At 42.2% G+C, this 26,374-nt stretch overlaps 3 protein-coding genes across 6 annotated transcripts in view; 1 reads left to right on the top strand and 2 right to left on the bottom strand.

Annotated features, from left to right (window-relative positions):
* Brd8 (bromodomain containing 8) overlaps positions 1–1,905 on the bottom strand; it is a 45,036-nt gene extending 43,131 nt beyond the window's left edge. For all 4 annotated transcript variants that reach the window (XM_010613761.3, XM_010613762.3, XM_010613763.3 and 1 more), the window contains exons 1-2: positions 1,721–1,905; positions 724–820 (exon numbers count right to left, since the gene is read on the bottom strand). In XM_010613761.3, coding sequence (XP_010612063.1) covers positions 724–820; positions 1,721–1,739 — 116 coding nt within the window. In that variant the 5' untranslated portion in view covers positions 1,740–1,905. The remainder of the gene's footprint in view (positions 1–723; positions 821–1,720) is intronic.
* Positions 1,906–2,111: 206 nt separating this feature from the next.
* On the top strand, positions 2,112–11,303 carry Kif20a (kinesin family member 20A). Its single transcript, XM_010613772.2, has 19 exons — positions 2,112–2,312; positions 2,761–2,949; positions 4,530–4,619; positions 4,717–4,836; positions 5,459–5,597; positions 5,715–5,902; positions 5,989–6,118; positions 6,313–6,507; positions 6,613–6,724; positions 6,825–6,893; positions 7,041–7,184; positions 7,328–7,493; positions 7,701–7,865; positions 7,987–8,126; positions 8,250–8,352; positions 8,615–8,813; positions 9,034–9,125; positions 9,347–9,484; positions 10,777–11,303. The coding sequence occupies exons 2-19, from the start codon at positions 2,782–2,784 to the stop codon at positions 11,092–11,094; spliced, it is 2,676 nt and encodes an 891-aa protein (XP_010612074.1). The 5' UTR covers positions 2,112–2,312; positions 2,761–2,781; the 3' UTR covers positions 11,095–11,303.
* A 20-nt stretch (positions 11,304–11,323) lies between these two features.
* Positions 11,324–26,374, bottom strand: part of Cdc23 (cell division cycle 23) — a 20,526-nt gene continuing 5,475 nt past the window's right edge. Inside the window, exons 4-16 of the mRNA XM_010613774.3 lie at positions 23,695–23,737; positions 22,907–23,012; positions 21,904–22,036; positions 20,209–20,386; positions 20,027–20,124; positions 19,811–19,892; positions 15,761–15,914; positions 15,523–15,642; positions 14,626–14,701; positions 14,244–14,305; positions 13,238–13,316; positions 13,035–13,154; positions 11,324–12,860 (exon numbers count right to left, since the gene is read on the bottom strand). Of these exons, the coding sequence (XP_010612076.1) occupies positions 12,690–12,860; positions 13,035–13,154; positions 13,238–13,316; positions 14,244–14,305; positions 14,626–14,701; positions 15,523–15,642; positions 15,761–15,914; positions 19,811–19,892; positions 20,027–20,124; positions 20,209–20,386; positions 21,904–22,036; positions 22,907–23,012; positions 23,695–23,737 (1,422 nt within the window). The 3' untranslated portion in view covers positions 11,324–12,689. The remainder of the gene's footprint in view (positions 12,861–13,034; positions 13,155–13,237; positions 13,317–14,243; positions 14,306–14,625; positions 14,702–15,522; positions 15,643–15,760; positions 15,915–19,810; positions 19,893–20,026; positions 20,125–20,208; positions 20,387–21,903; positions 22,037–22,906; positions 23,013–23,694; positions 23,738–26,374) is intronic.

Below are 26,374 nucleotides of genomic sequence, written 5' to 3'. Positions count from 1 at the left end.
AAAAAAAAAAAAAAAAAAAGTAACCTAGCAATAATATGCCTGGAATCCCAGCACTCAGGAAGGCAGAGGAAGGAGGATCACAAAAGTTCCAGCCTAGTATGGGAAACTTAGTGACTTTACAGGACCCTATCACTGGGGGAAAAAAATCTGGGGAAGAAGATTAGTGCAAAGGTCTCATTTCCCACCCAGTAAGACACATAAACACACACACTCAGACACTCACACACATGCACAAGGAATGAAGTACTGCTACATGCTACACACACATAAAACTAGGAAGTGTTGTACATATCCCAGAACATGTATCATGATTCCACTTATATAAAATGTCCAGTAAATGAGTGGCCGCTTGGAGTGGGGAAAAAGGGAGAATGTGGAGTAACAGTGAAGGATTTTAAGAAGAAAGAAAATGTTCTACAGTTACATTGTGCTGATGGTTGTACAATTCTGTCAATATACTAAATTGTACACTTTTAAGTGGGTTAATTTTATGGTATGTGATTTATATCTCAGTAAACTTGTTTAAAAAGAAATACTACTTAAGCTGGGGATTTAGCTCCGTGGTTTCGCCGCCTGCTTTGCAAGCACAAGGGCCAGAGTTCGATCCCCAGTACCCCCCCCAAAAAATAAATACTACTTAAAACGATTAATGTAAGAATCCACCAAAGTGAAAAAATACCCAGCAGTTCCTAAGACCCAAAAAAGAAGGCACCCTAGACCTACCAATTTTGATCTCCACTTCTCATGACAGAGGACGCTAAACACAGTTTTTCTCGGATGGACCATGGCTCTGTGGGGCCAGTACTCAGCAGCTTATGTTCTGAAAAGAAATAAGGATTAGAGGGCAGGGGATTTACATCAGAGGTTCTGCAGCCTGCCTCGCAAGCACAAGGACCCTAGTTCGATCCCTGGTACGAAAAAAAAAAAAAAAGAAATAAGGATTAGAGACAACCACTTAATAGTTTTAATCCCCAAAGAATTAACTAAAAGCCTAATACAAAATATTCCAGTGAGATAAAATAAACTACTTTTCAATAAACTATCACCACTAGCTGTGGTATCTATTTTTCTGCATGTGAATTAATGCCAGGACTTGAAAAGCCCTGCTTTATTCAAAATTGGGAAAGTCATATTAAAACGAAGCAGTTATCCGGAAAGGCTCCTTTCAGAATACTTCATTCCAATTTCCCAAGATTCCGAGCTGCACGCCTCCTACTGCCCGCCCCCTCTTAGCATAAACTTGTTTACTTCCCTCAGCCCCTCCTCCTAAAATGTCCGACCTACAAGAGTTTTGATCCTTAAAACAGAGAAAAATGATTGAAATGCACAAAACGCAATTTCCTCACTGGTATAAAAAGCTCATGGATCACACCCCACTTCGACTGCCTTACAAACGTTACAAAATGGATTGACTCTGAACGGCTGACCGTGCCAATGGTTCATAAAGTATCTTCGTTTGAACGCCCGATCCTACAATGCTTTTATCTCTTACCCCGCAGAGCTCCCAATACACAAAGACTCGCTGAGCTGCTTCTCAAACCCCTTCCTCCCTCCCTGAAACACACGCGCCTAGACTCACAACGCCGTCGAGCGCAGGTCTCTGAAGACCCGAGGGCTCTCAGTGTAACCACTCTGCCTACTTCCTGAGCGTGCCTCAAACTGTGGTGCTTAGCCCCGACCCTACAAAGGCCTTCCATACGAAATCAGCTCTGATACTCACTGCCTGTCCCTGTCGCCATCTTGGCCCCGAAGTCTTCTACTCCCGTGACAGACTCATATGAGGCCGAACTCCGAGAACTCTGGGAAATAGAGTACGGGCGTTGGTTCGCGATGTCTCTTGGGGAATGTAGTTTTCCACCGGAAGACGACAGCTCCTGAAACTATTTATCTTTGCGCTCCTGGAAGGGCGTACTGCAATGAAGAACAAGGGATGGCAGCTGAAACCTGAGGATTTCCTTTAGGCTCTTCAGGAAATAAATATCTACGGTCCGAGGAAAGAGTTAAGTGGGAAGAATCTCGAGAGAAACAACCCAACCTCGCGACATTACGCATCACGGATCTACGTTAGAGGTCATAGGGCAAATTGAAGCAAACGGACTTCCAATTTCCCTGCCCCTTCTCCTTACGCTGATTGGTAACTGAAGGGTTCGCTTTCTCATTGGCCGAAGGAACTCAGCGCGTAATTTAAAACATGGTATCAGGAACAAAAGCTGCGTCTCGTGGGCGGAGTTGTGCTTTCCTGCAGCGAAGGTCCAGGTTCTTTCGCGGGGTGTGAGTTGGTACCAGAGAAGTTGCGAGTGTCTTGTCTTTGGGTGAGTGTCAGTCTGGACTGGACTAAACCAGGTAACCAGCTTTTTGCCCGCGTGCGATGAGACTTTAAGAAACGGAGTTTCAGAAAGAAAGCTCTTTCTTCATAGTTGTGTTCTCTCTGTGAGCCTTGGGGTGAGGTTGGAGAAAGACCTTAGGGATCCTGACTCCAGCTCCACAACACTGGCAGGCCAAGCTCGCTACCTGGAGCGTGACCTTCTGAATTTGGAGCCAGATATCTCTTGGCTCCTGTTTGCCTTCAGAAATCAGCCTCAGACTGGATTAAGTTATTAGCCCTTCCCATCTTCCTCTGCCAGTAATTGGAAGAAACAGAACTGCAATTCATGCAGGGGCCCGAGTATCTTGGGCCAAGGGCTTTGTTTCCTTCCTATAACTTGCAGCTCCTTTTGTCCATTAGTGTTCTTCTCTCTACCTACTCTTGTCTCCTTTTAGACGTAGGCGGCCCCAGCTGTCATGTCTCAAGGGATCCTTTCACCTCCTGCGGGCTTGCTCTCTGATGAGGATGTCGTGGTCTCGCCCATGTTTGAATCCACAGCTGCAGATTTGCGGTCTGTGCTGCAAAAGGAGCTGCTGTCCGACTCCTCTGTCATCTCCAACTCCCTGGAGGACAAGCAACATCAGGTAAAGGGTTGAGGAGTGGCTTGAGGGTAGAAAGTGATAGTTCTCCATACCTGGTAGGAGATTAAAGACAGTGATCCCGGAGATCAGTTCAAAATCAAAGGCATGACAAAAAATAGACTTGTGTGCTCCTAAGAATATTACCTACATTAATGAAATATCCTCAAGTGCATGCTGTCAGCTAATCTCTGAGAAGGATAATTGTATCTCTCCATTATGAAGCCCAATTACGTTAAATAGTTTGTACAGGGCTGGAGGATGTAGCTCAGTGGTAATCATGTGCTTAGCATGTGTGAGGCCCTGAGTTCAAACCCCAGCACCACACATGCAAAAGCAATGATTTGCAAAGGGTCTTATATGTATGTGTAATGTCCATTCAGGTTTTAATAAGGTGAAGCACAGCTTCCTTTCTTTCTGTGAGGCTAGGATTTGTCAGCTACAGTATTATTGCCATTTGGCAATTCTTTATTGTAGGAACATGTCCTATGCATTCTAAGATGTTTAGCACCGGCTCAGTATGGTTATGCATGCCTATAATCTCAGCACTCAGGCAGCCTGAGGCAGGGATTGTAAATCCTAGCCCAGCCTGGGCAATTTCGTGACTTAGTGAAACCCTGTCTAAAAATTAGAAAAATTTTTAAAAAGGGCTATGGAAGTAGCTCAATAAAAAGACCCTGAGGGCTGGGCATGGTGGCGCAGGCCTGTAATCCCAGAATTTGGAAGGCTGAGGCAGGAGGATCCTGTGAGTTAGAGACCAGCCTGGGTTACAAAGTTAGTTCCAGGTCAGTCTCACCTACAACCTGTTTCAAAAAAAAAAACAATGAACAAAACAAAAAAAGACCCTAGGTTCAATTCTTAATACATACTGGTAGAGGGATGTTTACCATTTCTGACCTTTACCCACTAGATGTCAATAATATCTTCCCACTTTGACAACTCAGTGTCCTCTGAAGGGAGAAATGACCCTGTATTTGGCTTTATCCTAAACATTAACATATATTTGTCAGATTTTTTTTTTCCTCTCTTTCACATAGTTGCTCTGAGTAATTTTTAAGAATTTTTTTGTTGGGTTTTTTTTTGTTGTTGTTTTGAGACAGGGCCTCACTATGTAGTTCAGACTGGCCTTAAACTCACTATGTAGTGCGGGCTGGCCTTGAACTCGCAGCGGTGGCCTATGATTCCAGCCCTCAGGAGACTGCGGCAGGAGAATTTCAAGTTCAGGGCCAATTTGGACTACATATTTAATTCACAGCCAGCCTGGGCTACACAGTGAGGTCAAAGGCAGCCCGGATGATGTAGAAACAGCCTGTCTCAGAATAAATAAATAATGCCAGGCATGGTGGCGCATACCTGTGATCTCAGCAGCACTCAGGAGGCTGAAGCAAGGAGGATCACTAAAAGTTCAAGGCCAGCTGGGCTACATAGTGAGTTCAAAAAACCAGAGTAGCTGCACAGAGATATCTGAGGTGGGATGGGATAGTATTAGCATGATTCACTAGATACTGTGTATGCTGTTTGTCCATTTGCTCAGAGGTAACTTCTATGAGAATAATCTGTGGCTCTTTGCTTGAACTCTGCCATAGGTTCCTTGTGAGAACAATTCGGAGAAGGTGAAAGTGTACCTGAGGGTCAGGCCCTTGTTACCTTCAGAATTGGAACGACATGAGGATCAGGTGACTGGGGAGAGGGGATTTAAGGAGAATGATGGAGTACAGAAGAGGTTCCTTAGGAATGTTTCCTATTGTGGTTACTATATTTTTCTTCTTCCAGGGTTGTGTCTGTATTGAAAATATGGAAACTCTTGTTCTACAAGCACCCAAGGACTCCTTTGCCCTGAAGAGTAATGAACGGGGAATTGGCCAAGCCACCCACAAGTTCACCTTTTCTCAGGTATGGAGGATCTTGTCTGTGAACAAGGGACCAACATATAGGGACAATTTTATTTCCTCTCTAGAGAGAACACTTTTGTACTAACCAGAATTTCTTTACATATGCACATGTATAATTTTTAGGGTCCTTCTTATATACTAGTCAATGTGCAGTACTTCATGTGCATTAATTTCCAATAATTCTATAGTTATTATCACTATCATTCCTATTTGTAGGAACATGTCCTATGCATTCTAAGATGTTTAGCACCAGATACTGTCAAGGATACCGAGGTTCAGTGAATATTGTAGAAGCCATTGGGTCAGTCAGTGGTAGAGACAGGCCTAGGTCTAGATTCATCTCCAAAGCCTGAACACACTGTGATCATTACATTGCCCCCTTTTGTGTGCAGCATCAGGCTTAACGCATAGCACTTCTTATGTACTTGTTGATTTGAATGAAAGATGCACTAGCAGAGAATGGCTGGGCCTCAGTTTTATGAACAGCTGTAAGGAAGGCAGGAAGTAGCTGCTTACCTGGCCTCCAGCACCACCCACCCAGGAGGGGATATATCTGGTGGCTCTGTGCAGGAGGCAAATGAGAGATGAAAGGTGGGGTTCTGAGAAACTGGGTCTGTTTCTAGATCTTTGGGCCAGAAGTGGGACAGGCACCCTTCTTCAACCTGACTGTGAAAGAGATGGTAAAGGATGTGCTAAAAGGGCAGAACTGGCTCATTTATACATATGGAGTCACCAACTCAGGGAAAACCCATACAATTCAAGGTGAGTAGTAAGGCTTCATGGGATTGCTGATTGGCCTGTAATATCTTTACCTTCTGATGCTCTGACTTAAAGGAGAAATGCACTTTCCTTAGGTGTCCGTCTCTCATGTGCCTCCAGGTACCAACAAGGATGGAGGGATCCTGCCGCGGTCCCTGGCTCTGATCTTTAATAGCCTCCGAGGCCAGCTTCATCCAACTGCTGATCTGAAGCCCTTGCTCTCCAATGAGGTGATCTGGCTAGATAGCAAGCAGATTCGGCAGGAGGACATGAAGAAGCTGTCCCTGCTAAATGGAAGCCTCCAAGAGGTAAAGTACTGGAATCCATAAAGGCAGGGGCATGGAATACAAATCTAAGAATGTTTGTGCTTACTTTTACCCTGTCCTCCCTCCAGGAGGAGCTGTCCACCTCCTTGAAGAAGAGTGTCTACATTGAAAGTCGGATGGGTACGAGCACCAGCTTTGACAGTGGCATTGCTGGGTTCTCTTCCACCACTCAGTTTACCAGCAGTAGCCAGTTGGACGGTATGTACATGACTGAGTTCCATGCTAAGTAACAGTAGAAACCCGCTCCTTGCTCCAAACAGTCGCCAAGGGTATAGACCAGAGGTTGCAACCTCCAGGGCCCCTGCAAGCCAGTGGCAAGACGGATTGTCCATTTCTCACGTGCCTCCAGTTGAATCTAGGGCTGATGGAGTATACTTTGGTTTTTCCCTCAGAAACAAGTCACCAATGGGCACAGCCAGACACTACTCCAATAAGTGTCCCAGCAGACATTCGCTTCTCCATCTGGATCTCATTCTTTGAGATCTACAATGAGTTGCTTTATGATCTGTTAGAACCACCTAGCCAGCAACGTAAGAGACAAACTCTACGTCTGTGTGAGGATCAAAATGGCAATCCCTATGTGAAAGGTATGTGAATGTGGAGGTGAAAGGCAGAGATCCTGGAGAGAACTTCTAGAATGACGAGGAAAGGAGTCTGGTGTTACCATCTTATGCATTCTTTTTTGGTCCCAGACCTCAATTGGATTCATGTTCAAGACGCTGAGGAAGCTTGGAAACTCCTGAAAGTGGGTCGGAAGAACCAGAGCTTCGCCAGCACCCACATGAACCAGAACTCTAGTCGTAGGTGAGTTGTGAGGATAAACCCTTCATTATGCTTAAGAAACATTAGTCCTCCAGCTGGTCTTAGAGGTAGTTGATGTTTTTTTCTTTTTCTTAACTTTTAGCCACAGTATCTTCTCAATCCGGATCCTGCACCTTCAAGGGGAAGGAGATATAGTTCCCAAGATCAGCGAGTAAGTTTTTCCATTCAGTAGTTCTGGACTCAGAGGGGAGGCCCTCTGGGGAGCTGGTCTCTCTTGGTTGCAGAGATTCTCTCCAGAACCCTAAGATGGGCTAGAACCTCATATGAGGTACTTATGTCAGGCTGTACTTCTTTCTAGGCTGTCACTCTGTGATCTGGCTGGCTCAGAGCGTTGCAAAGATCAAAAGAGTGGTGAACGGCTAAAGGAAGCAGGAAACATTAACACTTCGCTGCACACCCTGGGCCGCTGTATTGCTGCCCTGCGCCAAAACCAGCAGAACCGGTGAGCTTCTGACTGTAAGCTGTGGGCTGGGATGGCCTGGGGCTCTGCAATTTACTAAGTCTTCTTGGCTACCTCTGGAGATGGTGCAGGGATACCCAAGGGCTAGAGCTTTGCTCACAGATTATCTCTTGATTCTCTGCCAGATCAAAGCAGAACCTGATTCCCTTCCGGGACAGCAAGTTGACTCGAGTGTTCCAAGGCTTCTTCACGGGCCGAGGCCGTTCCTGCATGATTGTCAATGTGAATCCTTGTGCATCAACCTATGATGAAACTCTTCATGTGGCCAAGTTCTCAGCCATTGCCAGCCAGGTGAGAAGCTGGAGTTGGAATGGTTAGGCCTACTTTGGGCTGGTAACTTTGCTTTCAAAAACTATTATAGGGCTGGGGATTTGGCTCAATGGTTCTACCACCTCCTTGCAAGCGCAAGGTCCCGAGTTCGATCCCCAGTACCAAAAGAAAAAAAAAGCTATCATAGACTACTGAAGGAGTCAATTAAGATTTTTTTCACTCCTCTAGCTTGTGCATGCCCCACCTGTGCAGCTGGGACTCCCATCCCTGCATTCATTCATCAAGGAACACAGTCTTCAGGCCTCCCCTGGTGCAGAGAAAGGGGGTAAGACAGATCCAGGCCTGGATGATCAGATTGAAAATGAAGCTGACCTCTCCCTGTATAGCAAGGAGGTGAGAATACAAGAAAGCTTTGGACAACAGCTCAGTGACTACATTTCCATTCTGCCTTCCTAGTCTTGGGCCTTTTTGGGGGTATGGACATCTTAAAACCTTTGACACGTGTTCCTCCTAGGAGCTCTTACAGGTGGTGGAAGCCATGAAAACCCTGCTTTTGAAAGAACGACAGGAGAAGTTGCAGCTGGAGATGCAGCTCCGGGATGAAATTTGCAATGAGATGGTGGAGCAGATGCAACAACGAGAGCAGTGGTGCAGGTACTGGCAGAGTAACCTCTTACTGTGTCACCTGGGGACAGAGGCGAAAGGAACTGGGATGAAGTTGTCTCAAAATGTCACCCAAGTTCACTCCTAATCTTCACTTTTTTCCCCCTCTAAAAGTGAACATTTGGACACCCAGAAGGAATTATTGGAGGAAATGTATGAAGAGAAACTAAAGATCCTCAAGGAGTCACTGACAAGTTTTTACCAAGAAGAGGTTCAGGTGAGTTGCCCTGAACCAGCCCCAACTAGCTACTCAGATTACCCGAGGTGAGCAGATATTATAAATGCTAGCAAGAACAGAGTTTATAACTCACTCTCATGTCTATCCCTTTTAGGTATTTAATCTATAATTGGTGAATTAAGGGTTTAGTTGGCTAGGAAACAGTCTAAGTGCTAATAGGCTTTCCAGGTTTGTCAGAAAGGGTTTTGTTCATTTGTTCTAGTCATCTTTTCCTGAACTGTGCTCTCTGCTTCCCTCTTAGGAGCGGGACGAAAAGATTGAAGAGCTAGAAACTCTCTTGCAGGAAGCCAGACAGCAGTCTGTGGCCCATCAGCAGTCTGGGTCTGAAATGTCCCTACGGCGGTCACAAAGGTTGGCAACTTCTGCCTCCGCTCAGCAGCTCCAGGAGGTTACAGAGAAACTAAAACAGTGCAAAGCAGAGCTAACCTCCACCAGTGAAGGTGAGGGAGGAGAAGGCAGGAAGCATGACAGTGGTTCAGGGAGGAGCTGGTATTCAGACCTGGGCCTTCCCACCCAAGCCGAGTAATCCCTCAACTCCACCAACATCCACTGGCTTTTTACTCTACGATGTACATGGCTTTACATTTTATATTTGCTATAATACTCTTTAAGTAGGTTAAGTCTAAAGCTAGAAAACCTGTATTTGTTTCCTTCCCTCAGAACTACAGAAGTATCAGAAAATGGTAGAACCACCACCCTCAGCCAAGCCTTTTACCACTGATGTGGACAAGAAGTTAGAGGAGGGCCAGAAGGTAACTGCCTTTGTTACAAAGTTTTTGCCTAAAGCAATTTATCATCCAAAGCTGTCACTGATTCTGTGAGGAGGTATTCTTTGTGCAGGATTCTAGAGAATGGCCATTTTATTCAGCTGACTAGCCTAATTTTACTGTATTTCTCCAAATGGCTCCCCGACCCCTCCCAGTTATTACCCTGGTTGATCTCGGACAGATATGATTCCTATTCCTTTTTTCAGAATATAAGGCTGCTTCGGTCAGAGATTCAGAAACTCGGTGAGTCTCTCCAGTCAGCAGAAAGGGCCTGTTGCCATAGTACTGGGGCAGGAAAACTTCGTCAGGCTTTGACTACTTGTGATGACATCTTAATCAAACAGGTGAGGGCACCCACTACAACCCTTCCTCTCCTACTAGACCACTCTAATATATATGAAAGAAGGCAAATGAGCAAAAAGTAGAGTTAAGGCTGAACTTTTACAAATGGGGGGGGTCTCACCCTTGTAAAATTACATAATTGTTAGGCATTTGCTGTTATAACAGTTGAGAGGTAGATACTATATTTCATGTTTGACCCTAACATTATGTACTCCTGAAAATATACTAACAAGCTATGGCATCCCTCCTCTCCCCTTCTGAGTTACTAGGGATTGAACCCAGGGACTTCACCCTGAGCTACTCTCCATCCCCCTCCCCTGCAACTATTTTTTGGTACCTGCGATCAAATTCAGGACCTCATACTTGCCAGGCAGGCGCTGTTCCCCTGAGCTGAGACAGCACCTCACCAGCCTGGGCTCAAACTTCTAAGCCTGCTGTCTCAGCCTCTCCGAGCACTCTGAGATGACAGGCGTGCACCACCACTCCTGGCTTTCTCTGTTTTCCTTTCTGTGGTACTGGGAATCAAACCCATGACTGCCTCTGTGCTAAGCCAAAGACTTTTTTCATCATTAAGATGCACACTGATTCCAGATATTAAAATGTATAAAGTGTTTGTAGATGGGAGGGCAGGGGTAAGGGGAAAAAATGAGAATCAAGACTTGCCATGTAGAGGTACAAGGTCCCAACAATGAATGTAACTGTACTGTATCCCTAAAATGTACCAATAAACTCAAAGCTGAAAAAAAAAAAAGAAAACCACTCTTTAACCCAGAAAAATAAATAAATAACCCAAAAATACCAAAAAACTAAAAGCTAAAAAAAAAAAAAGAAAACCACTCTTTAACCCAGAAAAATAAATAAATAAATAAATAAAATGTTCAAAGAAAAAACTATTTGGGAGGCTCACAAATTTAAAGCAAGCCTAGAAAACTTAGCAAGACCCTGTTTCAAAATAAAAAGGGTGGGGGTTGTAGCTTGGTATTAGAATTGTTTGTACCCCAGTACTGCAATAATAAAGAAGAAAAATGTGAATCACTAATCATAGAATTGCTATCTAGGGACTAAGGCTCTTGGAAGATAAAGTAACTTATAGAAGCTCATACTACCTTACATCCTAGAAACTCCTTTTAGTACTGCTTATGTTTGGGTCTCAAAGGAAATATTCCCTCTATTCAGTTAAGAGCTCTGATCATAAAGAGCTAATCTTTAAAGAGGATGGATTACATTAATTTGCCCTCGTTTCTCTAATGGACCAGAAAGAAATGTTTTTTCTAACTTTACTGATGTTCCTTAGGACCAGACCTTGGCTGAGCTGCAGAATAACATGATGCTAGTGAAACTGGACCTTCGGAAGAAGGCAGCATGCATTGCTGAGCAGTACCATACAGTGCTGAAGCTCCAAGGCCAGTCTTCCGCCAAAAAACGCCTGGGTGCCAACCAGGAAAACCAACAACCAAATCAGCAGCCCCCAGGGAAGAAACCATTCCTTCGAAACTTACTTCCTCGAACACCCACCTGTCAAAGTTCAACAGACTGCAGCCCTTATACCCGAATCTTGCGCTCACGGCACTCTCCTTTACTCAAATCTGGGCCTTTTAGCAAAAAGTACTAACTGTGGCCAAAGAGAGTGCAGTCATTGCCCTGAGGTGGATCAACTGCTCAGCTTAATAACTAGATCTCTTAAGATTTACCGTACACCTGGAACTCTATGCAATACTCACGTGTTAGTTATTTTTCTCCTTTTGTATTATAATCACTTTTATAATCTCATATATTTTCACTCATATATCTATGCACACAAGTTATATTAAATAAAAATATTATTCACATTTATTTGAATTCCAAATTTAACAAAATCATTAAAAAAGGGCAGAAAAATCAAGACTCAAACACTTTGTTTTGAGATAGGGTCCTTCTGTAGTTCAGGCTGGCCTTGAACTATGTAGCCCAGGCTGCCTCCCAAGTGTGTCCCACCACACCCAGCTAAATCCTGGGCTCAGAATGATCCACAGCATCTAGGATTCATTACAGTACAGCACTCAGTGTCTACTGATCGTGCGTGCAAAGACCTGAAACCCTCTTAGAGCACGAAACAATGACTTTTTACCTTGTCTATACATTTAAGTCTAAAAAAATTCTTTTGGACACAAGGGGGAAAATACCATCAAGTGTTTATTAAAACAGACCAGCATGGCTGGGCATGGTAGCAGTGCACACCTCTAATCCCAGCACTGCAGGAAGCCAAAGCAGGAGGATTACAAGTCCCAGCCCAGCCTGTGTAATGTGACTAGTGAGAGAGATCCTTTCTCAAACAAAAACAAAAAAATTTTTTTTGATACTGGGGAACAAACTAGGAACCTTGCACTTGTGAGGCGGCGGTGGCAGCGGCAGCATCACAACTAAATCTCAAGCCCTCAAACAATTTTTAAAAAGGGCTGGAGATGCGGCTCAGTATGAAGACCCTGGGTTCAATCCCCAGTACCACACCAGGTTACCTGCAAATATTCATGACATTGTTTGTAATCCTGCTTCTAGCTTTGCTTTGGTAGGAGTACTGCTAATACTAAAGCCATCTTTGCCCTCTGAATGGGGCAACAATAGTTCATGCCTAATGGGTTTTTCTTTTATATTCAACCAGTTACTTTCAATTTGAAAGGTTTTAGAAGACCCCTTTTCAAAACTTTTGAAGACTTATCTTGTAAAATAAGAACAAATTTAACTCGACTCCATTTAAACCTATTCTCTGACATCAAAATAGAGGCCATGCTCAGCAAATTCAAGAGGTGGTTTCTGCCTCCTGCCCTAACTCCTTCCTAGGGCATTTAGTGCCCCTACTGCTGGAATGATAGGTCTCTCCCTTCCTTGCCTGCCCCACGCCTAGCATTAAAACCTTGTTCCTGTAGCATTGTCTGTATTAAAGTGCTATAACAGGGATTGGAGGGTGAGGGGTGGGGTAGAAGAAGGGCAAAAATCTATAGTCACTGAGCAGAAGGGAGATAGAAGTGCTTCTAACTGGCAAAAGACAGTATGTGCTCCTGCCAGTATTCTTCTGTCTGCCTCTGAAGGTGATAAATTGTCCCCAGGGAGCTGTTTCCATCTGTAGAAATGAGAAGAGCTGCAGTCCTCGGGAGAACAGATATGGCTGTTCTTTATATGGAGGTAAGGCTTAACACAGGTGTAGCAAAGTGCTGTCTTGAAAGCAGCCTGCTATGGTGTGACAGAAGACAAGTTGAGTGGAGACACTCTGCGTGTGGGAGTGTTGTTAGCAGACAGTGAGGCAGGGAGGAAAAAGGGAGCAGGCATCTCAGTTGTAGGAGTCTCGCCTTGGTTCCGCAGCTGCAGGATTTGCCGAAGCAAGGCCTTTCCTTCTTCACGGGTCTGAAACAAAGTCAGGCAACTGTTTCAAAATATGTACAAGGCTATTCTCAAACACAGGTTAGGGTACTGGTCACATACAAGTTCCTCAGGTCAAAACAGGCTTTCCGCTGACATTCTTATCTACCTTTTACCTACTTGTCATGGAAAAGATCATATATAAGAACTAATACTTACATCATTGAATGCACAACACTTTTGGGCACAAGTTGAAGCTTCATCCCACAACTTGCACTTAAAATAGTACTGGGCCAGATAACGGAAAGCTGTGCTTTCCTCCAAGTGTTCCACTATTTCCTAAATAAAGAAAATAGGGATGACTGAGGTGATAAGAATAAGAACAGTAAGAATAAGACCAATTCTCATGCTATGACACATACCCCACAGGAATAGATGTCTTGGATGTACTTAATGTAACACTGGGCAGCCTGTTCTGATTCCGTCAGCTGCTCATGAAGCCTACAAACAAAATCAGGCATTAAATACAAATCAAACCTCATAGCAAGTTAGTGATGGAAAAGTAAAAACACATTAAGTCCAAAAGAATAGAAAATAGACACGTATAAATTTTGACATAAATGACACAACGGGACCCAAAAGAGAACTAGCGCCCATGGGAATGTTATAGTTGCTGTTACAGAGTTTAAAGGAAGGAGCTGGAAGTACAGCTCAGAGACAGAGTGATTGCTCACCAGGCTGAACTACACAGCAAGACTCTGTCTCAACCAACCAACCCTTAAATTCAGAAAAGAACTGGCAGAAATGAAAATGCATTTGAGAACTTCTTGCCCACTATTTCTGAACTATTACTCAGTTTTTTTGGTCCTTACTGGGGAGATTAGTACTTAAAGTAGTTTTCCAAGACTGCTCTAACACAAAAAACTACTTTTTTTGCCAGGATGTCCACACATGTAATCCTAACTACTCAGGAGGCTGAGGCAGAAGAATCCCAAGTTCAAGGGCAATCTGCCTTCGTGTGTGTGAGTAAGATTCTATTTTTCAAAATGGCTGGGTTATAGTTCAATATATAGCAATATGGTACTGGATTTTCTCTTTCTCTTTTTTTTCTGGTGGTGCTAGGGATCAAACACAGGGCTTTGCAATGCCAAGCAAGTACTCTACCACTGAGATACACACCTTACTCATTTCTTTTTGCAAATTCTTGATCTCTTACCTAAAAGTAAAGCTACTCCCACTCTGAAGAAAAGCGGCATTCGCTAGAGTTAAGATGGCTAAATTCCAAGGCCAGCATTCTTACGTCCTTCCACAGCTCCATCCATTACCATGTCTGACAGTGGAAGGACAGGTGACTCTAGAGCATGTAACACTGACCCACCAGCCTGGAGAAGCCAAGAGAATTATCAACATTTCCTTCCTTTCACTCACTTTGCCAGCTTCACCAGAGCCATTTTCTCTACATCTCCCACGGCATATGCTCTCCAATAACACTGTTGGAAAAAAAATAATAAATTGGTCATTTTGACCACTGCCCCATGAGCCACAGTTAACCACACAGAGGATAAAGCCCAGAAAGCCTCCTAGAAGTTCAGACTTGCAGAATATAAGGTGCACTTTTTTTGCAAGTTCTGGTAGGTCGAGACATTCCCACCAATGATCTCTGCCCACCTTCATTTTTGACCTATGAATTTATAACTATTCAGCATTCCTAAGCACATAGATCAGAATAGAGGAACAGTTAGAGCACATATAGCCCAACCTTCATCTAAACAGATTTCTACTCAAATTCCCCAGGCCTCAACTTCAGTACCTTTTTGGCTTCCACTAGTTGATTGAGTTTCTCATAACATTCTCCTAATGCAACCAGCATTCGAGAATCATTGGGCCTGAGAAAAAAGAATAGGTAGTCAGAGCAAACAAAGACTTTATCTGTAGTTCAAACTGGCCTTGAACTCGCAGGATCCTCTTGCCCTAGCCTTCACCCTCCTGCCTCAGCCTCTGCAGTGCTGGGATTATGGGTGTGCACCATCACACTCAGCTCATTTATCTGAAGTCTTCCAAGGAGGGCCTAGGTCCACTGCTCTTTCACTGCCACTTCAAATGTATGCAAGGACTGGTCTTAAATCTAATGCTTCATATACTCAGATTACTTTGTGTTCTTAATTATAATATTAACCCCTAGAGAAAGGTACTAAATAAAAAATGACTGAATACCACTTAGTAAGTTTCAGCTCAGGTCTCTAAGAACCAAAAACCATTCATTCACTGGGCTGGGGATTTAGCTTAGTGATGTCACTGCCTGACTTGCAAGAAGTTCAAATTCATCCTGAGTGAGTTCAAGAGTTCAATCCCTGGTATCAAAAAAACCCCAAAACAAAAACCATTCACTGAAATTCACAGTAGCTAACAAAAGAGAAAGAAACCATGCAGCCCTGGCCGGGCGTGGTGGCACACGCCTATAATCCCAGCACTCCAGAGGCTGAGGCAGGGGAGGCTGAGGCAGGAGGATCCTGTGAGTTGGAGACCCGCCTGGACTACACAGTGAGTTCCAGGTCAGTCTCAACAACATAATGAGACCCTGTCTCAAAAAAACAAAAAAAAGAAACCATGCAGCCCTGCGTTTCATACCTAGCACCAAAACATTAAAAGAGAAAGAAGTGCTATCAGCCTTTCCCACACAAAGCATATTATCAAGTGACAGACTTACCGAAGCTGGTGGGCCCGTCTGTAATAATAAAGGCAGTAAAATGGCATCTTAAGGATTTCATAAGTCTGCCCAAGGCCATACCAAGCTCTATAGTCCCGCTTGTTGACCTCTATGGCATGTCTAGGAAATGGAAAAGATAGACTGGTAAGAGGGCAAAATCGAGATTAGCCACTTGGCTCAACGAGGCTCCTGATATCACAGCCGTCTGTTCGATCTCACCACCCAAATGCACACTCACCGATAAGCCTGGATGGCAGCAGAGGTATTCTTCATCTCCATGTACTCATGCCCCATCAGCGTCCAGGCCCCAAGATACCGAGGATTCAGTTTCAAGGCTCTCTGGAAATACAAGGCTGCTTTCTCATGCTGAGAACGTAAACTATAATAATTGCCTGATGAAAAAAATGAAACAAACAAAAAATGAACTAAAAAGGTTAAAAAAATAAGTTTGCTAAAATAGACAGCATTCTACCAAGTAGGCATGAAACCATAAGCCATTCCCCCTAAACTCCTGGCAGCAAAGCCGAACTATATGCACGCAATGGTAATGTCACGCCCTTGAGAAATACATTTCTTACTCTATCATGTATTCTGGCTTTTAAAAAAGTCTTTTTCAGGCTGGGGATTTAGCTCAGTGACATCACACCTCCCTCACAAGTGCAAAGTCCTGAGTTCAATCCCCAGTACAAAAAAAAAGTCTTGTTCTTCATTTTATCTCATCTGGATATAGCACTTATATACACTTTCTTTGTTTTTGGTACTGGGGGACCTTGCACTTGCAAGGCAGCCAGCAAAACCACTAAGCTAAATCCCCAGCCCTATATACATTTTCTTAAAATAGGGTAGGAAAGTTCTACACCATGCTTTAGATTGGTGATTTTCAAATTACATTCTTTCAAGCCTAGGATTCCAAGCAGGTATGCTAAAGGGTTAAAAAGATACCTCTGAGTTTTCCCCCAAGAAAGGCATTTCTATTATCACTGGTCCTGAAAAGGGCATGTGAAATATTTTAAGACGCTAGCAAAGAATTTGAGAGCCTAGCTGGGCATGGTGGCGCACCCCTATAATCCCAGCACTCGGGAGGCTGAGGCAGGATCGCTGTGCGTTCGAGACCAGCTTGGGCTACATAGTGAGTTCCAAATCAGTCTCAACTACATAATGAGATCCTGTCTCAAAAAACAAAAAACAAAACAAAACAAAACAAAATCTGAGAGCCTAAAAGCCATCAGTCTTTTTTGCTCTTTTTGTGGGGGGTGGGGTAGAGTACCAAGGATCAAACTTAGGTCCTTGCGAGGCAGGCAGCACAACCACGAAGCTAAACCCCCAGCCCTGTTTTTGCTTTTTGAGACAGGGTCTTACTATGTAGTTCAAACTGGCCTTGATCTGCCTGCGTCAGCCTCCCAAGTGCTGGGATTACAGGTACATGCCATTATCCTCAGCTGTTTTTTTTGTTTGTTTGTTTTGAGACAGGGTGGCGTTATGAAGTTCAGGCTGGCTTGTAACCCAGGCTGGCCTCAGCCTCCCAAACACTAGGATTACAAGCACGCAACACCATGCCTGGCATTAAAAGCCATTTGTCTTAAATGAGGTAATGAAAGGATCCGCAAAAGTAGTATAGTCATCTAGCAGCAGTGGTTGACCTAAATCTGTCTGAAAACAATAGAGCAGTGTAATTATGTACATAACTGGTGACTCCTTCCTTTTTCTAACCAAGGTGGTGAGAATAAAATGTGGAAAGAAAAAAGAAAAGGTAGTATATCCGAATAATGGAATACTATTGAGTAATAAAAAGAATGACTGAAAAATGCAACCTAAAGGATGAACTTCAAAAACACGCTGAGCCAGGCATGATAGAGCACACCTATAATCCCTGCACTAGGAGCTGAGCCAGGAGGGTGGCTACGAGTCTGAGGCCAACCTAGGCCACACAGTGAGTTCAACGCCAATCCGAACTACACAGTGGGACTCTGTCTCAAATAACAGAGACAAAATATTATAAAATTGCATTTATACAAAATTCCTAGAATAGGAATTATTATACTTTAGAGCTAGAAGCCAGAGCAGTTGTTACAGTGGGAAAGGAACTGAGTGGAAAAAGACCCAAGGAAATATGGAGGTAATGGAATATTCTTAATAGGACTATGGTGACAGTTATAAAACTGTACATTTGCCAAGCATGGTAGCACATGCCTGTAATCCCAGCACTCAAAAATTGAGGCAAAAAGATCTAGAGTTCAAGGAAAACTTAGGATACATAGTGAGACCCTATCTCAAAAAAAAAAAAAAGAAAAAACTAAAATGCAGATACATTTCTTACGTATTTCCTTAGTGTCCTGTGTGAACTGTATAGCACTTAACCTACAGAATTAGTTTTCCTGTCCTTCTCCCACCTTCCCTCAGCACTTTATCACTGAGCTACATTTCCATCCCCTGAAGAACTGGGATTAAGACCACAGTCATCTCAAAAGGCAATTAAAGTAAGTATTGTAATACAAAGCATAGTTCCTACTACATAGAAGATATTCAATGTTTTCTAAATAAATTAGTGCCTCCCACTACTGTGGATTGAACACAGGGGCTTTGCACTCATCTATATCCCCAGCCGTTTTTATATTTTATTTTGAGACAGGGTCTTGATAAGTTGCTAAATTGCCCAGGCTGGGCTGGAGCAGTCCAGGACCATAATCCTCCTGCCTCAGCTCGAGTGCTGAAAATACAGGTATGTGACACCACGCTTCATAACAAATGTAAGATCTTGATGTAATATGACCAAGAGTCCAGGAACAGGTTTCCCATTCAGGGAACCCAGGTTTTTCGGGGGTTTTTTTGGTACCAGGGATTGAACTCAGGGCCTTACACTTGCAAAGCAGGCGGCAGAACCACTGAACTAAATCCCCGGCCCCTCCAGGTTTTCAATGAGAACCAACTACACGTACTTCCTCTAAGAGCAGTCTTACACTTGTCTACACCAATCATCAAGATCACACAGTCTGGTCAAATACATAGGGTCATGGTTCTCAACCAACAGTGGTTTCACCCACAAAAGGCATTTGCTAACATCTAGAAAAGTTTTCAGTTGTCACAACTGTGGGAGAGGGTTACTGGCATCCAGTGGGTAGAGGCCAGGAATACTGGAAATACCTACAATGCATAGGAAAGCCTCCAACAAGTTACCCAGCCCAAAATGTCAACAGACTAACAAAATCTGAAAGACTGGAAATTGTTAAAAGCTTTTTAGTTATCTAAGTTTTTTTAAAGTTTAAAACAAACACAACTTTTTGTTTGTTTGTATGTAGTCCAGGCTGGCCTTGGACTCACTATGTAGCCCAGATTGGCCTCAAACTCACAGCAATCCTCCTGCCTCAACCTCCTGAGTGTTGGGATTATAGTCATGTGCCACTACACACAAACACAACTTTGAGCCAGCTCTTTACTTTTAGGACCTTATTACACAGAAATAGATGCACAATCATGGAAAAATTAATATACATGCAGAAAGTGTTTCCTGAAGCAAAATTTTCTTTGGTGGGGAGCTATTGAGGATTGAACCTAAGGAGCTACATTCCCAGTCCTTTTTATTTTTTGAGAGGGTTACACTTGGTTATTAAATTGTCCAGACTAGGCTTGAACTTTCAACCTCCTACCTCAGTCTCCCAAAGAGCTCAGACTAAAAGTGTATGCCATTGTGTCCAACTTCCTGAAGCAAATTTTATATTAACAAACACTAGCCACAACTTACATAAAGGAAAATTATTAAATACAAATGGCAGTATATTTATATAACACACTGGGGGTGTAGCTCAGTGGTAGAGTTCATGCTCCAATCCCATCCCCTGCTGCACACAAGAGTACTCGTCATAAAAGTAATACAAATCAAGATGTACTAATATGAAAAGATGGCAGAGATACATCATTAATTTGAAAAAAAATTACAGTATGTATACTAATGACACAGTTTTTAAAACTAAGGGCTGGGGATTTAGCTCAGCGGTGGCCTGCCTTGCAAGCTCAAGGACCTGAGTTCAACCCTGGTACCAATAAATAAATAAATAAATAAATAAATAAAAATGAAACTACACATATATACACATACACACAAATTTTTAGTGTTTGCACAGAGAAATGTTCTGAAGTCATGTGCCCCAAACAATCGTAGGAATGGGATTACAGTAGACTTCATTTTTTCTGGTATGTAATTCTATTAACTTTGACACTTTAATATTGCTGTTTTTACATTCATGTTACTTACAGATAAATCTTAAATGAAAAAAAGGCAGTTAGCTCTTACCAATTACACAGCATGTCTCTACACGATATTTATCAATTTCACAGAGGTTATGAGCCAGATAACTCAACTCAGATTTCATGCTCTGGGAGAAAAGAAAAAGATGATCTAAGCACGAAAAGGGATTCCCTAAATTATTTTTCTAATTGTTAATGCAAATGGTTAACAAAAGATTAGAGCACAAAAGAACTTAATCATGCTCAAGGAAAAGCACTTTACCCTGACATAAAGAAGGTTGGAGAATGTGTCCATATTTTCAATCCTGTAAGGGTCTTGTTTCCTTAGCTCATTAAAAATGGAGAGGGCTTTGTCAATATCTGCAGAAAGAAGATAAGACTTCAGAAAACAACACAGTGCACCTCCCAGAGCCTGGTGGTATTTCATTGTCCTTATTCACTCACCTCTGATATTGTGATAGGCAACTGCAATTTGGGAAACAATATATGAGCTCTTAGAAAAGCCCACATCAATGAGATTCTGATACTTTTGTAGGGCCTCCTCTATCAACTGCAACTCTGTGTATATATGGGCCAGAAAAAACTCTTTCATCCAGGTGTCTGGCAAAGACAGGAACTTCAGCTGGCAGCAGGAGAGAGGGGGACATAATACAATATAATTTGAACTCTCTCCCAAATGAACATCAAGAACAATCTTTATTGTCTAAATGGGATTTATTATTTCAAAAAATGTTAGGGCACCTAGTAATGATTATAAGGTAATCCAACTAAGTGAATATGACTTTCAAACACAACTGGGAAGAATGGCTTCAAAGAAAAGACAGAATTTGAAGTGAGTCTTAGAAGACAGACAGGATTTAAATTGAGAAAGGGAAAAGAAGAGAGAGAACAGACACTTTCTGGGCAAGAGCAACAAAATAAGTACAAGCAAAACAGATATAATGAGTATAGATAGGCAGCATGAAGCAACTAGCTCAGTTTGAGAAACCTACGTACAGGGAAAGAGAGAAAACTGGATTGGTCAGGTGGTTCCTATCAGGCAAATGAAAATAGGGTACAGTAGGAAACCACTACACGTTTCTAACAGAATGATGATACTGTATTAAAAATAAGTTTGGAAGCAATATGCTGGATAGCTTGGAAATGGAATGTAAAAATGGGAAAGCTAGAAAGGAAGTATCTATTACTTATAAATAATTCAAACTTGAGATGATGACTGATGGCAAAGGGAACCAAGAGAAAGAGAGGTGTACAAGAAACAATCACGGTGCTGTCTCATGACTGACTAAATTAAGGAAGAGTCTGACGTGTGAAGACCGAATATTGGAGAAATACTGAAGGTAGTAAGAAGCTATCAAGATGGGGGAAAGAACAAGAATTTAGTGGGCAAGCTGAGAAATTTGATATTGCATATTTTGAGCTCAGAGGTAAAACTTTCAACACAAGCCTAGTAGGCAATTAGATATGGTGAAAACAAGTTAATCTAAGATAAAATTTCAGGCACAGATTTGGTAGCATAAATCAATCTGCCTTTGGCTATACAGCCTACAAGAAGGGTGCTGTTATTTCCCATTACCCATGGAACAGCACAATGAACAGGTTGACAAAGAACTCTAGCAGTGACTAATAAGAGGGCAGTTTATAAAATAGTTTCATACTTTAAATCTCCAAATCTTCAGAATCCATGAGAGGTCTGAAAAGTGTTTCAATTCAATCTGTGATATCAGAGAAAATTTCCTGTAGCATCTTTGGATAATGTTACAACTGTAACACTAACTCTGTAAAACAAGTTCCAGTAAAATTTGAATGGGAGGGGCCGGGGATTTAGCTCAGTGGTTCCACCGCCTGCCTTGCAAACACAAGGTCCCAAGTTTGAATGCTGGTAGCAAAAAAAAAAAAAAAAAAATTAAATGAGAAGACAGGACTATGAAAAATACTCTAAATAGATGCAAATCCAACAACAACTACTGAACAATAGTTATCATCAAATAAAGATCCACATTCTAAAACAAAGAAAGGGAAAGAGCAAGCTGTAGCCAAAGGTCATACTGGCAAAAATGGCCCCTCCTACTAAATGATTACGGAATTACATAAGATTTGCAGCAGAGGGTTTTCTCAATTTAGCTTATCTCAACTTACCATTTCTTTGTCAGTGATCAGGTTACAGAGTTCTAACCAGGCTCCCCAGTGCAAAGGAAGAACGTGAGTAGCTTCCACAAACACATCAATGGCCTCTTTCACCAAGTCCAGCTTTCGAAGCACCACACCATACCTAGAAAAGAACACAATCACCAGGGAGGGTTGGTCAATGCTTTGTAATACCTCTCTTCTACTCAAGAAAAAAACTTTTGTTTTGGTACTGAGGAGCAAACTCAAGACTTTGCACTTGCCAGGAATACACTGTGCTACAACCGCAGCCTCAAGAAAATATTTTACAGAAAGTTCTAAACTATGCCAGACAGGGTGGTCCATGTCTGTAATCTCAGAACTTTGGAAGGCTAACACAGGAGGGTCACAAATTCAAGCTCAGCCTGGGCAACGTAACAATTTAATGAGATCCTATCTCAAAATGAAAACATTTTGCCAAGAATTTATCTCAGTGGTGATGCCGCCTGCTTCACAAGTGCAAAATCCAGAGTTCAATCCCCAGTACAAAAAAAAAAAATTAAAACATTTTATAAAGGCCTGGGGATATAGATCAGTGAGAAAGTATTGAGTTCTATCACCAATACTGCAAAAAGGGGAGGGGGAGATACTTCTAAATTATAGCCAGGTATGGTGGTGCACACCTTTAATCCCAGCATATGGAAGGACAATGCAGTAAGATCGCAAGTTCAAGTTCAGCTTGGGCAAGTAAGGGAGATTCTGCCTCAAAAAAATTTTGAGACAGGGTATCACTATGCAGTTGAGACTGACCTGGAACTCACTATGTAGCTCAGGCTGGTCTCGAACTCACAGCGATCCTCCTGCCTCAGCCTCCCAAGTGCTGGGATTATAGGCATGCACCACGACGGCCGGCTCAAAAATCTTTTTAAAAAGGGTTGGGGGTGGTGCTGCTGGGGATGTGGCTCACGGCTAAGGCCCTGGGTTTAATCCCCAATACTAAAAAAAAAAAAAGGTTCTAAATTACTATAATACTTACAGATAAAGGCCAAATCCATCAAGTTCCCGAGCTTGATGTTTTTTGCTGAGCTCCACTCTTAATTCTCTAAGAGCCTCATTTTTTACTTGTCCTTTCTCCAAGGGACCTACAAAAGAAATAAAGTCTCTTACCTAACAAAAGGACGCTGGTTTTCACTTTCACAGACATAAACATTCCCTTTGGCATCAAAGTTATACCTGAAACCTCCAGCAAATGCAAGTGGCCAATGATATTTTTTTTGTTTTTGTTTTTATTTTTTGAGACAGGGTCTCACTATGTAGGGAGACTGACCTGGAACTCACTATGTAGCTCAGGCTGGTCTCGAATTCACAGCAATCCTCCTGCCTCAGCCTCCCGAATGCTGGGATTACAGGTGTGCGCCACCATGCCTGGCCGCGAATATCTTTTACAATCCATTTATTCTACTTCAGAAACTGCAACTGGGTCTGCAGTCCTATTTTATGAAGCCCACACAGTTGTTTTTAAAAAATTAGTTTTGTTTTAAAAACAATTATCAATGTTTAAAAATTAGAAGAATTACAATTAAAAATCTGAATTTTCAGCTCAGCTTATAGGAAACAGGGACAGGGTATGGGAAGAACCCTAACAGCACCAGGTCCAGATTCTCACAAGGCAGCCCTCGGCTGGAGCTGGGTGGCAACCAGGCAGTTGGCATAAGTCAGGTGCTCTTTAATTTGCAACAGTGCTCCTCAGTCCACTTATATTACCGGCCTGATCCCATAGGCAGCCTTGCTTTTTAGGCTAAAAGATAAGGAAAATACTCATACCTAGGCTATCAACTGTTTCATCATCCTTCTTTTTCTCTCCAGACTGTAAGAGAAAATCAACAAGTAGGTCTTTTTTTCAGGTTATTTTAAAAACACATATAAAAACTGGCAGCCTAATTCTACCTAAAGGACTCATGTCCAACCAAAATGCCAGCTACTTTGGGTCACTACTTTTAAAGCATCACTCATGGGTTCCCACTGGCTAACTCTGGGATGATCTATACCAAAATAGTCATGAATGTAATCTTTTTCTGTTTCTTTTTCTTTTTTTTTTTTTTTTTTTTTTGTGGTACTGGCGATTGAACTCAGAGCCTTCACACTGAGCTACATCCTTAGCTTAGTGATGAAGCAAAATCCTGTCTCAAAATAAAAAAGGGCTGTGGATGTAGCTCAGTGCAAAGGCTCTGGGTTCAATAATCAGGACCATTCATTAATTAATTTAGAGGGAATTTTTCATCAAGTGCAAGATATTTACACAGACTTTAAATGTATCCACATAGATTGTTGATTAGTTGCAAGTAAAACAAAAGTAACTAAACAGTACAAAAAGTGGAAAACATCTTGACCAAGTGATCAAAATTGGCATCAGCAATGATGGGATTGAGGATAACATGCTCTACCCACAAACTATTCTGATCAAGTTATGTATAACCAGAATAAAACTGTGAAGAAACATGAGACATCTAAAATGAAGAATGTTCCATTTGAAACAAAAAAAAAGAACAGGGGGTCAGGTGTGCTAGATGTCAGCTACTCAGGAGGCTGGAGGAGGAGGATCACAAGCTCAAGGCCACCCTGGACATAAAAAAGACCTAGTTTCAAAATAAGAAGTAAGGGCTGGGGCGGAGTGTAGCTTAATGCTCCCTGGGCTTATCCTCCAGTGCTGCAAAAAAAAAGAAAAGAGGGGAGAAAAAAAAAAAAAAGGAGGTCAAAATCCATAGAACGTACAACACAAAGACCGAACCTTAACTGTGGCCTTCTAGTCAGTGACTGTATCAAATATACCACGCATGCAGGATGCCGATGACAGGTTGAGCTTGGGGGAGTGGTATATGGGGACTCTCATACTTTCTGCTCAATTTTGCTGAGCCTAAAACTGCCCTAAAAAAAGTAGTCTATTAATTAAAATAGAAAGGAAAAACAAGAAAAGATGGAAGAACTATGAGCTTTGAAACAAGACAAAGAAAGATTATTCTAGATGAGGGGATATTCATGTCAATCCAATGGAATTCCTGGTCTGTTAGATTGTACCGAGAGGGAAATGCTGTAGTAAACACGGATGAGGGAGCTGGGCAAGGGGGCACACATCTGAAATCCCGGCCTCTGGGAGGCCGAAGCAGGAGGATTTTGTAATTATAGCCCAGCACGGGCAAGACCCTGTCTCAAAATACAAAAATAAAACTGGCTGGAGATGAAGTTCAGTGCAGAGGCCCTGGGTTCAATCCTCAGTACCAAAAAAAAAAAAAAAAAAACCCACCAAATTTAAGATGGTAAATTTTTTTTTAATAAAAGAATACAATTTATTTGAAGATTGGGAAGGAGGAGGAAAAGAGAGATGACAGTTACTCTGGATGAGTAGGGAGAATTTGAAAGTGAATTGCTTCTAGATGGTAAATTTTATATGTGTACCTTACCACACACACACACCAAAAAAAAAAAAAAAAAAAAAAAAAAAAAAAAAAAGAGAGAGAGAGAAATGAATTAGCAGGACACAATGCAGCATGCCTGTAATCCCAGCACACAGGAGGCTGAGGTGGGAGAGTCATCTTAAGTTTAAAGCCAGGGATATAGCTAGTTTGAGGAGAACCTGGGTTGTAAAAGGCGAAAGATTTATGCGATCTGAAGAGAAACCAGAGTATAGAACCTGGGTTGTATAGTGCGATCCTGCCTCAAAAAGAAAAAAAAAAGTTAAAAGTAGTCCATAATCACAAGAAGTTATAGTAATTGACAATTATAAACTACTAATACTTGGAAGTAAGGATTCTATAAAATACTTTAAAAATCTATTTACCTGTAACTAAGAAGCCTGGCATGGTGGTGCACACCTATACTCCTAGTACTTGGGAGGCTGAGGCAAGAGGAACCTCAAGTTCAAGGCCAGCTTGGGCTACACAGTCAGTTTAAGGTCAGCCTGAACTACAGAGCAAGACCCTGTCTCAAAAAATTTTTTTAGCCAGAAATTTAGCTCAGTGATTCTGCCACCTGCCTCGCAAGCACAAGGACCTGAGTTCAATCCCTGGTAACAAAAAAAAAAAAAAAAAAAAAAAAAAAAAAAAAAGAACTTAAGGTAATCCTTTTGCCTCAGCCTCCCAAATTCTAGGATAACAGGTGACAGGTATGTACCACTGTGCCTGGCATATAATTTTTAAATTACTGTTTGATTGTCTGTTAGATTGATCGACATTTCCAGTCCTGGGAATCAAACCCAGGGTTTGCACATGCTAGGCAAATGCTGTACCACTGAGCTATACTCCCACACCTTTTTATTTATTTTTAACATTAGCAAGTTTTATTAAATGGAGGAAAATAATCAGGTTCTGCAGAGTTAGTCTGGGCCAAGAAAAAAAAGGAAAAGAAGCAAACCCTATAGTCAGAAGGCAGACCACTATGCAAGGGAGAACATAGTGACGTTTTTTTCCTTAGGTTTTTTTTTTTTTTTTTTTTTTTTTTTTTTTTTTTT

This window comes from Fukomys damarensis, unplaced genomic scaffold, assembly GCF_012274545.1.
Source record: "Fukomys damarensis isolate Sample0158 unplaced genomic scaffold, DMR_v1.0_HiC HiC_scaffold_3, whole genome shotgun sequence".
NCBI lineage: Eukaryota > Metazoa > Chordata > Mammalia > Rodentia > Bathyergidae > Fukomys > Fukomys damarensis.
Note: the sequence above shows the minus strand (reverse complement) of the source record. Positions and strands in the feature narration are given on the sequence as shown.